The sequence below is a fragment of the Nesoenas mayeri genome, assembly GCF_963082525.1.
Source record: "Nesoenas mayeri genome assembly, chromosome: 1".
Lineage (NCBI taxonomy): Eukaryota > Metazoa > Chordata > Aves > Columbiformes > Columbidae > Nesoenas > Nesoenas mayeri.
In genome coordinates, this window is record NC_137541.1 from 105,860,931 (window position 1) to 105,874,458 (window position 13,528).

Sequence of the window (13,528 nt, forward strand, 5' to 3'; positions counted from 1 at the left end):
TGGCAAGGACTCATATTTATTACACGATGCAGTGCTCTGGACAGACATTTGAGCCAGCCAGAACAGCACAGAAAGAATGCAGCACTCCGCCCAGGCTCATATACTCAACTTCTCATGAAACCTGTGACTGAGCTGCTATCCTGAAAGACTGAACTTTGAAAAAAGTGCCATGAAGACAGTTCCCTCCCTGCCAGGATGCTCTTAGGGAGGTTCAGTTCCACATGGGACTCTTGGTCCAGTTAGACTGGCGTAATAACTGCAGATGGGGTCTGGTTATGTAGATGCTTATGTGCCAGAAAAGCACACACACCACTTTCATTTGATTGAACTTCCATTTGTCTCTCTCTGGCTGGAGAGGAACCACAAAAGCATTTCTGAAGGATTTTCCACAAGCTCACTCAAGAGCATTGTCTTCCACAGATAGTAAGATGGAAACAAGCGGGAGAAGTAATGGCCACACTGCCCTCTATGTCCTCATCTGGAATCTTACTATAAAAAGATTTTTCTTACACACCTGCAGAAAGGTCAGTCAACACTGATAAATATTTGAAACATAACATAACTGTTGGCATTTATTATCACTTTAATACCATCCATTACACTGAAGAATAAAATGCTTTCATTTGCAAAAATATTAAAGAGCATTTCATTTATCAAAATTAGTATTTGAATAGCAATTAATCACAGAAACTATTAAGGTCAAAATGACATGTGAATTATAACACATCCGTAACTACACAGTAAATGTTCTAAGCATATTAAATGGCATGAAAAGTCTATTACATATTATCACAATAAGAGTGTTCACGTGGCTTTGATGATCCATGAGCATAAGCAAAATCCCTGGCTTTAACCACACTTTGTTCACCCATCATTATAAGCACCTGAGATGATTTATGGACAATAACCAACCATAACTTTAAACTGCACACTTTTCAAAACTATCTATAGCAATTAACGATGCACTCAAAATCTATTCCTTTTATTAACTTTTTGCATAACATGCACTTAAGTTGTTAATGGCTGTTTGACATAAAATTTGACATATAAACTCCCGATAATTTTCAAGCATTGTAGTGTACATCATAGCAAGATAAAAAATGTGAAAAAAATTACATATTAATGAAACAGTCTCCAGATGAAAATAGAAATGAACAGAAATATTTGGAAGCTTTTACATATTTAAATAATAACAAATAAAATATTAAAGTACTGACCTGCTCAGGCTCCACATGGCAAAACATGGAAATCTTCTCCTTTACTGCCATTTCTATAGGTTTTGCACTTCTGCAGACAATCTGTCATAACAGAAGGAAAAATCTTAAATATTTACTGGATAAACCAATAGAAGATCCTCAATACTGTTCATGAAGAAATCAGTCTCCTTTGGAAGCACAGCACAAACAAATGCACTTTTTTTTCCACTCACCTCTTTTGGAGTTGTACAATATATCATAGTTCACAAATACCTGCTAGCATGGCAGAAGTAAATCGGTCACCTGCCTATACTGACCCCCTTTTATTAATCTTTCTTTAGCATTCTCTGTAATACTGCTTCCTTATGTTCTCCTTTCTTACAGCTACTATTGTAATAATCTTTACCTAACATCTAGGAGTTCTATAAATGTGAATAATATGATGAATCGAAAGAAATAATATGACTTTACCAGCTAAATTTGACCAAAAATACTTAGCTTATATGCATGTTTTCTACTATTTCAGTACTTCAGCACCTTTTAGTAATTCTTGATTTGCACACCATGATAAAAAGGAAGCTGAAGATAAGGAAACCGTTTCATAATCTCATGAGTTTTTTCCTGGTGCAATTATTCTATTACTTTGCTGATATGTGTACAACTCAAGAAGTTTACAAAACATTGATAATTTTTACCAACAACGAAAATAAGCATGTGCTTTGGTGTTTGTTGTAAGAAATTTTTTTGCATTACATAACTTCAGGCTACTAGCCCAAAATGCAGAGCTGCTTTCGCAATGTGTCTGTTGATTATTAAGTCTGCTACCTGAATTTATTTTGAATCCTGAAAGTATAACAGAAAGTAGAATGATCTTGTTAAACAATTAATTCATTATTTTCCCCATCTTTCTAGCAAATGCAACTACTTTATGCATTAAGCCTTTTTTGTTCAAGAACTTGTAGCTGACCTTTGCTCACCTTCCTAGAACGCAGCTTAGCTACACCAATTTTGATGAAGATTAATTAACTTCCCCTATCCTTGCAAGATATTCTAGAAACGGAAAAACAATGCCAAGTATAAAGGGGAAATTAAGTGTACATTCTAATAAACAAAAAAGAATTATGAAACAATTTGTACATTCTATTTGATTAAGCAAAACATACTTAAAAACTAGGTACTGTTTGAAGGCATAATTCATAAACCTTAACAGTATGAGCACGTGAATAAATCCACTTTGAAACCTATCATTGCTTGCTGAGACAAATTTAAAGTTGATGAAGTCACAGAAATTAAAAGTGTCAGAATCAGCATGAAAATACGAAACTACAACAGTGGGAGAGGTACATCTCAAAGGAACATAATGCAAAGATGAGGAACAACTTAGTTGAATAGGGTAGCACTGATGAAAATATAAGCAGTTTTCAAAATGCTGTAAGAGAGTCCATTACAACTGCAGATGTAGCATATTCATGAAGTGTTTGCAACACGCCATGGGGAACAGAAAGGCTCCTGTACATACACAGCAGAGGATGGCCCAGCACACCACCTTGGGGAAGTCTGTGAGCAGACAGTGAGGCAGCAGGTATTAACAAGTACAGCCAAGCTTAGCTCAGCAGCCTGGCAGCTCAGCTCATGAAGGAAGCCATCCTGACTGCCGTTTAGGAGCTTCCCCATGTGCTCTTGGCCTTGGGCCCCTGCCCAGGAAAGCAACCACACAGTTTACAGGTTTTCTTGAAGCAGCGCCCAAGCAAATTTATAACAGCACCAAGAGGCTTTGCTCAAAGTGTAATCTCTCTATGCTTTAGTGGTCAACAGCAGTGGCTAAAATATATATATATAAAAAGTACTGCACTTCTGGCAGTCCCAGAGCTGCCCCAGGCAAGAACTCAAGATGTGAGAAAGTGACTACATTAGCCTGTTTTCCTTTTATTCCACACACACTTACCAGGCTTTAAAAAATTAATTTGGAGGGAAAAAAAAAAAAAAAAAAAGTCAGGCACCAGCAATTATCTTACGGGCCTTCAAAAATCATGCAATTTTCCATATGCAATTAGTACCTCAAGAGGGATTTTGACATTTAGGCCCTGAAGCTTGGAATATAGAACAGCATTGCATTAATGAAAGTCTTTCCCTCCACAAGCTGATTACAGTTTCCAGGTCACAAGAATGTGAAGCTACCTAACACATCCTTCATATATCCTATTTATACATTTGTTTTGTAGTTATAGACATGCTTTTTATAAATGTAAAAATGTAAGAGTTTAAAAAAAAAAAAAAAAACCAAGACAGAAGCACAACACAAGATTTAGTTGCGTGAGTATCCTTTTAAGAATAATCTTTTCCTTTTTGAGGATACAAATATTACACAGAAGCAGTGACTATTCTGACTACTCTTTCATTTCTTAGAAGGGCAAGGGTGTTTTTTCTCCCAGTGGACTTTATGGGAGTGGAAACTGCTCAACAGCTTCCAGAACCAACTTTGGAAAATATTCTTTGACTTAACAAGCAGCTTCAGGCAAAAGGGCGAAAATGTCTTTTTCTGCTCCTGAAGCAGACCTAGAAACAGAGAATGTCTTCAGCTCAGGAAAATATGAAGCATAAATTTGAACTGGGGTTGTACTGGCATTTGAAGTTGTGCTGCCCTGGCTTCAGTGCTATCAACACTTGACCAAGCAGGTTAACATCTCCAATGGCAGACAGGTATCACAACAGGGAGCTACAACAATCTATTTATTTCTCCTCTCTGGTCCCAAGGAGAAGTGACAGGGAGACAAACACTGCATCCACGTAATGTGCACATACTCATTAATGGAGCACTGGGGAGAAAGAATGGAAGGAGTTGAACATTTGTAATCATTTACCAACTGGCATGAGGTGAAACTTGCTGGCTTTAGGTTCAATATACTATGCAATGCAAGTCCAACACAAGAAAGAAATTGAGGAACCTTACTTTGAAGATTCATCCACATGTTTTATATTTCCAAACAGGAATATTTTTAAAGGCTGTACTTCAATAGGAGGATTGTTTCTTCCTAATCATGCATAAAAAGAAACTTGTGAGAGAATGTTAGAAGTCAGAAGCATTCTTCCCATAAAGTGAACAGAGACTTGAGATTATTTTTAGCAATGCAGAAGGATTTTTCTGCTAAGATCCCTTTCGAAGAAGAACACAGCTACAGTCCCAAGATATTGCAAGGAGTTAGCTGAATTAACTAAACTTAAGAGTAAATTGCAGTAATTTGATTTCTCGTGGCTTTAGTGAAGTAGTGCAGCGTACATGCTGCATATCTCAGAGGTGGACTTGGCAGTGTTAGGTTAACAATTGGACTCTATGATCTTAAAGGTCTTTTCCAACCAAAATAATTCTATGATCTTCAAAAATTCTTGTCTCTCATGAGACAGCTAAGGCTTATACTTCAAACACAGGTTATGCAAGGACACTGACAGGTGATCTGTAAATAAAAAGCTGTATTTATTGACTCACCAAATCTGGAGACAAGCCTAGACCCCTCAGTGCTCGAACACTGTTCTGTGTTGGTTTTGTCTTCTGTTCACCAGTGGCATTAGGCTGGAAAGACATATTTTGAAAGCTCAAATAGCAACTAAAATCTACTAACAGAGCAGTTACAGGTTAAAAGAGAAAAGTCATTGCAGGTAATAATACTTGCAGGAAGTAAGCATATCCAGTCACAATATGTCAGAAACAGAAATGTCACCACAGTATTACCGATATAAGAAATTCTGTGAAGAAACCACATGACCCTAACTCAGGTCAGGTTTATTCTGAGGTTTTGTTGGTTGGTTGGTTGGTTGGTTTTTTTGTTTTCTTTTCTTACCAAGGAAAAGTTTCAATGTGATTGATTCAGGTAGGAGAAGAATAATATTCCAAAAGTTGGATTCTCCTAATAAATGGAGAGTGTCCAACATAGCACAAAGCCTTCAGTGATGTTCTTGGAAATAATCAGCTGTAATAAATAATTCTGTTCTCATCTACAGAGAATCAATCTCATTGATTGCTGATCAATAGCTCTAATCCATAGCTGCAGTGCTTTAAAATTCTCTTTTTATCTATACAAGGTGCACAAGGTGCAACCATACCATCATTACCAACCTTTGCTTCCCAAAATCCTCCTCAATTAATAATTACTTCTTAAAATAATAAGAAAATCTATTTGTAGAGTAAAATATAGAGTCTGAATGGAAAAATACATTTAGCCCTGTACAAAAAGTTGTTACTGACTAGAGGCCCATTGTACCTCAAGCAGTCAGTGATCCACACCAGAGTTCCCCTGAGGAGGCCCAGGCCTGTGCTGCACAACCCCCTTGGCAGCAGGACAAGCTCAGCCACAGGCAGCTTCCACTCAGCACCCACCATTACACACCCTGCGCGGCCCTGCATGTCATCTAAACATACAGTAAGAAGTTCTTACATAAACATCCTTTCTGTTTGATAGTGAAAATGATACAGTTGCTTCCTTCTAAGGAAATTATCTATTCGCTCAAGTGATTGGAAGAGGAGACTCTTCTATGGATGCAGTCTGCCCATTATGTTGCATGGCAGGGCCGTTCAACATTACATCACATGGGCTTCCCACCACCTAAAGGGACGTAAGATGATTTATACCGTTCTATAGTGTTAGCTCTACTAGAACTTTAGCAATACCTTAGAGAGTATGAGTGCCTTTCTTACTGGTTTCATAAGGTGCCAACACCTTCCAGAGCAAAACACAAGTATATTTAGCCTTCTTGCTAAATTGGTGTTGATTTTTTTTTTTTGGTTAACTTACAACATTAAAACAGATTCTCACATCAGTAATTATCAAAGCCTTTATTTACCCCAGTGTGGCTGGGTTTCATATCTCTGCCTCTAAAACACTCCAGCATGAAACAGTTAATCAGGGAAGTAAAAAATTTATGGAGCCAAACACAGAGTAAAATATATTTTATTAATTTTAATAACTTACCTGTGGCACTAGACTAACATGGATATTACAGAAATTCTCTCTTCTTGCTTTGAACTGAAACTGTCTAAATGCTTCAACAAATGGCATTCCTTCAATGTCTCCAATGGTTCCACCCAACTGAAAAAGAAAGTTTGGATCTGTCAGGATGGCAGAAAACAAAAACAAAAGAAAAAAAAATGTCTACCTCCTACATATTCAACAATTTTTCTGAAATTAGAGTCTTAAAAAAATTTACAATGTAAATTTGCAGGCGTACTCTGCAAAGAATCCTTATCTGTTCTGCACATTTTCCTGTGGAAAGCATGTGACAATTTTCAGTTTTGTTATACTCAGTTTACACCATAGACATAAGCTTCTTATGGGAAGATGTGTGGTACTACTGAATAATACACACTTTCACACGATGTTCACTGCTTTCAAAGTGGTGAGCAAGTAATCAATAGTTAAGCTGATGTGAAGGTTTTTCTACAGAAAACTTTCTTGGATTAATGAATAGTTGCAATCAACAAGATACAGACATTTAGCAATACTATTATAGCTTTCCAATGTCAATAAATGTCATACGGACAATACGAAATAGCAATTCACATTATAAAACTTTAGATACTTATAACCAAACCAAAACCCAAGAATAAGTCCATGACCAAACTTATTCATAAAGACAGAAATCAGTTATCTTTCAAAGACACAAAGACCTGTAGTAGACTAAGCACTGAATCAAACAGTGTTTAGCACACAAGTCTTGTGAAATAGTGGTATTTCAGAATGATCTTTCTATGCCACCAAGTGGTTTCTGACAGAATTGCATATTTTTGTTTACCCAGGCTGCTTTAATTTTATAAATTAATAAACTCTTAAGCAATTTGGTTTCAGCAGTGTTCTAGAAGGGATTTAGTAAAGTAAACAGAAGCTGTAGGGATAAGACCATTCCTATCATTTTCAGAACAAATCAAAGAATATAAAACGTGTCATTGCATTGCTGCTCTCCATAAAACTTCAGCCTGACCTTTTTACAGTAAGTGGCAAAGAGATAGCAAGCTAGTTCTTTGTGTTCACTGTGGATATGTATCCTAAAAGGTTCCATACTTGCCTCGATTACACAAATTTGTGGCTCTTTTCTGTCATCATCCACTGGAACTTTTGCCTGATTCATTACCCATTCCTGAACTGCATCAGTGATGTGTGGAACAACTACAAGACAAAGCAAAAGAAGCAAGGCAGGCATATCTTATTTCAGGCCCATATACCAGGTTTGGCATGCAAAAGGGGGGAAATTAACACAAAAATCAAAAGGAAACTATTAGCTCTTTTTTCTGTTCCTCCTTCCTTGAACCTAGAAGTCCAAGATTACAGGAATCTGTCCATATGTCTTGAGAAGGAGAAAGGAATAAGAAGATGCAGTAAAAAGCAGCTGCTTCTTGATCATTCTTTTGTGAAGATTGAATAGACTAGTATGCCACAGAATTAAAAATATCACCTTGAACAGTTTTTCCCAGGTAATCACCATGTCTTTCTTTATTAATGACATGCTGATATATCTTCCCAGTGGTGATGTTGTTATCTTTATAGAGATTGATGTCCAAAAATCTCTCATAATTTCCCAAATCTAAGTCAACTTCTCCACCATCATTCAATACAAAAACTTCACCTAAAAAGAAAAGGAAATTTTTTCAAAATAGTATAGGAAAGTTTAGAAGGAAAATCTTAATAGACAGGAAAGCAACCAAATAATCAGAAATTAAGCACAGAGGAGGAATATCACAATCATCCTAAAATTGAAGATTTTTTTTTACGTGACATACCACAATGATATATACGACGATGATCAATAAAGCACATGATGCAAATCAATCTGCATTGTCATTCTGTGTGACTTAATATCAGAGTTACTACTTTTACATTGAATTCCTGCCCCTCAGTCCCAAATAGTTTTGCAAATGAGTTATGTTGCCAAAATATTTAAGTGACTTAAAATATTTAGCCAGTATTTTAACAGTATGGTACAATCCTTGATTGGAAGAAAGCAATCTCTATGAATCGTGAATCAACAACAAATAAAATATTAATTTACACACAGCAGACAAAAACCATGCTTTTATAAGCATGAACCATTATGGATGTTCAAAGTGCTTCACTATAAATTTTTGTTGGTTGTATCTATATTAACAATTAAGGCTTGAGTCAGGGGTAAAGTCATGATGAACATAAATGCTTCTTCAAATGTGATCACTATTTCTCATTCAGTTCTTTCATTTTCTATATATTTGGTTCATTATGTCCACAGCAAGGTTTATTTCTGACTCTGAAAAATCTGATGAAGATATCCTTCAGGCTCAGACTTTTCTTAGACCTCTAGAGAGTCTCTAGACTCTGAAACTAATGAACTTCTGAAGGAACTGAAGTTCCTAGATCCTAAGATAAGGCTCTTTCAAAAAACCATAAAACACTTTGCCATGACCCAATGATTCAATGGCTAAACAAATTATGGGAGCAGTGCAGAAGGAGTCAAAAAAAAAAAAAAGAAAAAAGAAAAAAAGCAACCCCCCTGAAGGCACAGAATGGACTACAGAAATATATATCTCACCAATATACAACATTCTCCTTCAGTGAACAGTTTCAAGAACACCACATTGTGTACAATGGAGTGGAAGATCCTGTGAGGCACCGAGTACCTCATCTGCACTACTAAATTATCATTTAAGCCAACAGACACAGAGTGGAACCAACATTTCTCACAAGCAGGTCTTCGAAGAATAAAAAGTTATATTATTAAAAATACTCTTTAGCTATCTGGAAATCACCAAATTAAAATCCTTTGACTCAATCCCATTTCTGCCAAAATGCTAACAAGAGGCTTGGCATTCTGGGTTGTATGCATTTCTGTTTACTACCCAGCAAGTCATTGTTTTTTCACAAGCAGTAAGAAAATCAAAAGCAGAGGGGAAAAAAAAAAAAATCACATTGGAATTACATGCCATAGTGTCCCCTCTGCCGTGTACCTGGAGCCAGGGGAGGAGTACATCCTCCCAATCTCAAGTGATTGCAGGAGTCTTACTGCCAAAGATAAAGGCAGAACTTCCTCAGTCAACTGCCTAAGTAGCACCAGATGCACTTCTGAACGTGCAGGACTACTGGATTAGTCAAATTTGGCTTTTTGAGGGAGGCCTGGTGTGCTGTGTTCTTCTTCCACTTAAAAAGTGGTCTTTTTTTCAGTTCAGGAGACTAAGACATTTATTTCCAGTTCCAAAAATTTCAGTCTAGACTAAAACAAACAGACAAAATCCAACAAATAAAAATAATTAGCAATATCTAGTGGCTGAATGTACTTTGGAACATTGAAAACCGCTATTTTCAGTAAATGTACGAGTAGCAAGACAGACAGCTGAAGGAACATTCAAAATTATAAATGCACATCAGACTATCTTGTAGCTCATCAGCAATGTAGTCAATACAACCAACGTAGCCTAAAGACCTAACCAACCAAAGTAAGAATCTACTTACCCAGGTAATAGCATTCACAAATAACCCTTGAAGACTTAAGTTTCAAAATAGTTTTATAGTACTGTTCTTTTTTTTTTTTTTTTTTAATCAAGTTTAACTGAAGATAGCATTGACTGAGCAAGGCCTACAGCTAGGATTTTCCCAAAGTGGTACTTTATAGGAACAAAGCATCTGCTCACAGAAGTATCTTCACCAAACAGGCTTCTCTCTTTACTTGGAGCAGACAATGCCTTTGAGAACACTAAGGAACAAATTTGCATTGCAAAATAGATTATAAAATTACTAATAACTACCATACTGTTGTTTTATTGTTAAAAAAAACACATCACATGAACAAAAACCCCCACCACATTACTGTGAATACAAATACTTATGCAAAAGTGAACAGCAACACCCTTCATACCATGTTCATATGGTGAAAAGGTTCCAGCATCTATGTTTATGTAAGGATCAATTTTGATTGCAGTGACACGTAGACCACATGATTTCAGTATGGTGCCAATGCTGCTTGCAATGATCCCTTTGCCAATGCCTGAGATGACACCACCAGTTACCAGGATGTACTTCATCGGAAAATCAGCACAAGCACACTGATCTTGAGCTGGGAATCTAAAATTACAAAGAGGTACATCTGATTAATGCAAATTTATGTCAGGAAAGAACACAGCCTCAGTATGCAAAGAATGTAAGATGAAATTAGCTTCAGAAATGGACAACAAAATCACTATTTTGGAATCTGGGAGTACAGTTCATCTCTCCGAGCTTACACACTGATAAGTAAGCTGAGTGCCTAAGTCTGCTCCACAGTCAGCTGCAAAACAGATACCATTTTAACACACTGCCCTGTGGAATGGCCAAAGAGGCACAGATCATCCGACCTGTTACTCTCCTGTGATGGGAAAAGTCAGCTAACTTTCAGAATCACAAGTCAGGCAAGATGAATCTCACTATGGATTCTTTCTAAATTGAAGAAGTTAACCATTTCACATGTGTTTTGACAAGTTAGCTCAAATATTGTTTATTGCTACATCAGCCACAACACTTACATTCTCCAGCTAGTAGCTTTACCTTCAAGAATAGTGACTGTGGCTTCAAATACTTATTAAAATCAGAATGCTACATCATCCACTCCATTTTTAAGCAGCTTTTGTTTCTCCAACTCAGACTATATCAAGTATTCCACAGAGACTTACAATAACCGACAGATCAATATGAGACCAGGAAAGAAAAACTAAACCAAGATGTCTGTATTCATACTACAGTACATTACTGATAGAGAGCCTGGAGTCCTTTCTTTACATGCTTACCTAATCTCCCCCTCCAGGTAATTCCTGTGAGAGGGAAAAAAAAAAAACACACCACAACACAAAACAAAACAACAAAAAAACCCCCAACCAAACAAACAAACAAAAAACCCCAAACAAATAAAAAAAACCACTAACCACCGAACATCTCCAGACTATGATGCAGAGTAAGAGTTGATGCTGTTCTATAAAGCAACATTGTATCTGTTTAAAGTTTCAGATTTAGAGAAACATCTGATGTTCTGACACATTTTAACATCATGAATTGAGAACAGCAACCCTGGATAGTACAGCTCTGAGAACTACTGCATGTGGCCTTCAACATGGCCAGCTTCTCAGGGTCTCTGCTTCCTTGTCTAGAACACAAAATAAGTGGCTCTTCACAAGAAGGAACTGCAACTATGAGTACTCACAAACACTGTATCCTGAAGACATAAACATGAAAATGAAATGCATATTATGGTGCTGAAGCATTTATCAGATACAGAATCATATTTCAAAGTGCTCTACAATACTACTACCATAATCAACAATGGCTATTCAGATACAGAAACTTCCTCTCTTGAAAATGTCATTGTTTATAGGAAGACTAGATAATTAAAACTGAATAGATGCTAATGTATTGAAGCTACCTTGCACCATGCAAGAGTACAAATGTTAGGGGATCCAGAATTACTAAAACAGATGATAAGGAGATGCTCTCACCTCCTACATTTTCTGACAACTACTACCCTAATTAAAAATTCTTCATTGCCCTTCTTGTTGCTATAATCTGCTGTTCTCACTGACTGCTGTTGATGCTGTCCCTGCAATTCTCCCACTTCACCCGTCTTTCACACAAGCCTAGATTTTTGCCACCATTTCTTCACCCCATCTGAAACACGATGATGTTGTGCGTATCTCACCCATTACTGCATTCTCATTACATTCAGGCAGCTGTGGAGGCTAATCACTGCAATAATTTTTGAACAATGACAGAGTGGCTCACCACATAGCAAAAATTCTAGGATCAAGAAAATCTTTCCTCACTTAGGTGTACCTAATTCACTCAAAACAATGTGTAACATCACATGATCTAACAGCGTTCAGAATAAATCAAAGCAGTATGGTTCTTCAGCTGCTGGTAATAAACAGTAGCCAGTGGACTAACACTGTAGCTCTTCCTCTTTCTGTACTGAAGTAATAAAAATAAAGCCTGGATCTATTCAGGAAGCAGAGCTCAAGAATGTAAAAATACTTGTTACCAATGCTCTTATGATTGATAACAGGAATTAATAAACAATATTTTCTTTGTCAATATAAACAAAAGGAAGATCACAACCATCAAAAGTATATCGGGAGAAAAGGATCATAAGGAATTAACTTTCCCCTAGTACTTCCTTTTCAACATGTAACTATTTTAATAGCATAAATATTAAGATTTGGAGCCTATCTCCGCTGTTTCAGACTCTCCCTCAATAAATCAGCTAATGGAGTTGTAAACATTAACATTTCAGAATCATCTAAGCCATTTTCAAAGCTACTTCCAGGAAAAATAAACGGGGATAGGGAGAAATTAATTCAACAGGTATAAACCTTGAACATGTGTCACTTCAAAACTCTTAAACCCTGTCACCTTGCTTACAGGAACCAAAATGAAAAGTTCGCTGTGATTTTAGCAAGAGCAGCAACTTCCCAGCAGCTTAAAGAAACAGAATGTTTACTTGCAACAGCAACAAACAACTCCATGTGTTTTGGGGAGTCTCTTGTAAAAGGAGAAGGAACTAGAGTTAGGGGAGGAGAAGCAAAAAGAGCACACTGGAAGCAAACGATTTGCTGGGAACTGGAAATCAGCACAAGCAGGGGGGGAAGGACGAATTACTCTGTTTAGTCTTATCAGCAGGACCTTGCTGCCTTTAGCAGGGATTTGGGAGCGCTCCGCGCCAGAAGAGCTGCACTACAGTAAGTCAGCGTCAGCCGAGCCGGGAGCGGGGCTCTCCCTGTCCCGTCCTGCCCCGTCCCAGCGGCCATTACCTCAGCGGGGCAGCGGGCGGCTCCGCCGCGGCCCAGGTGCGGGGCGGGAAGGGCCGTCAGCGGCTGGCCGCTCCGCGGAGGCCAGGCGGGACGGCGGGGCAGGGAAGGAGCGCGGAGGCGAGGGTGTGGAAGGAAGGGGGGGCTGCCCCGTCCCGAGGGACCGCCAAGCCGCCGGGCTGCGACTTACCGCCCCGCGCCGCCTTTTTGTCTAGAAAGGCTGATACTACAACCAGCAACCCGACGTGATGCGCCCGGTAACGGCCGCAGGGACGCCGCCGGGGGCTGCCAAACTGAAGCGGACCCTCGCGGGGACGGGGAGAAGGAGGAGGAGGCGGCAGCGGCGGCACCTCCCCGAGGAAGGCGAAGCCCCGCGGCAGCGCCCCTCAGCGCCGGTAAGAACTCCACGCTACAAGCCCAACCCGTTGGTTTCCCGTCACGGTGCCCGCTCCGCGCTGGCGGCCGCGGGGCGGGGGGGGAGGGGGAGGAAGAGGAGGAGCCGCCCGCCCGCCGGGCGCCCCCGCGCAGGCAACGAGGCTGAGTGGCGCGCGCG

At 38.7% G+C, this 13,528-nt stretch overlaps 1 protein-coding gene across 1 annotated transcript in view; it reads right to left on the reverse strand.

Moving 5' to 3' along the window:
- Positions 1-13,260, reverse strand: part of CTPS2 (CTP synthase 2) — a 75,435-nt gene extending 62,175 nt beyond the window's left edge. Inside the window, exons 1-7 of the mRNA XM_080361619.1 lie at positions 13,166-13,260; positions 10,065-10,270; positions 7,638-7,808; positions 7,251-7,351; positions 6,161-6,277; positions 4,681-4,764; positions 1,218-1,298 (exon numbers count right to left, since the gene is read on the reverse strand). Coding sequence (XP_080217745.1) covers positions 1,218-1,298; positions 4,681-4,764; positions 6,161-6,277; positions 7,251-7,351; positions 7,638-7,808; positions 10,065-10,230 — 720 coding nt within the window. The 5' untranslated portion in view covers positions 10,231-10,270; positions 13,166-13,260. The remainder of the gene's footprint in view (positions 1-1,217; positions 1,299-4,680; positions 4,765-6,160; positions 6,278-7,250; positions 7,352-7,637; positions 7,809-10,064; positions 10,271-13,165) is intronic.
- Between the last annotated feature and the right edge of the window lie 268 nt (positions 13,261-13,528).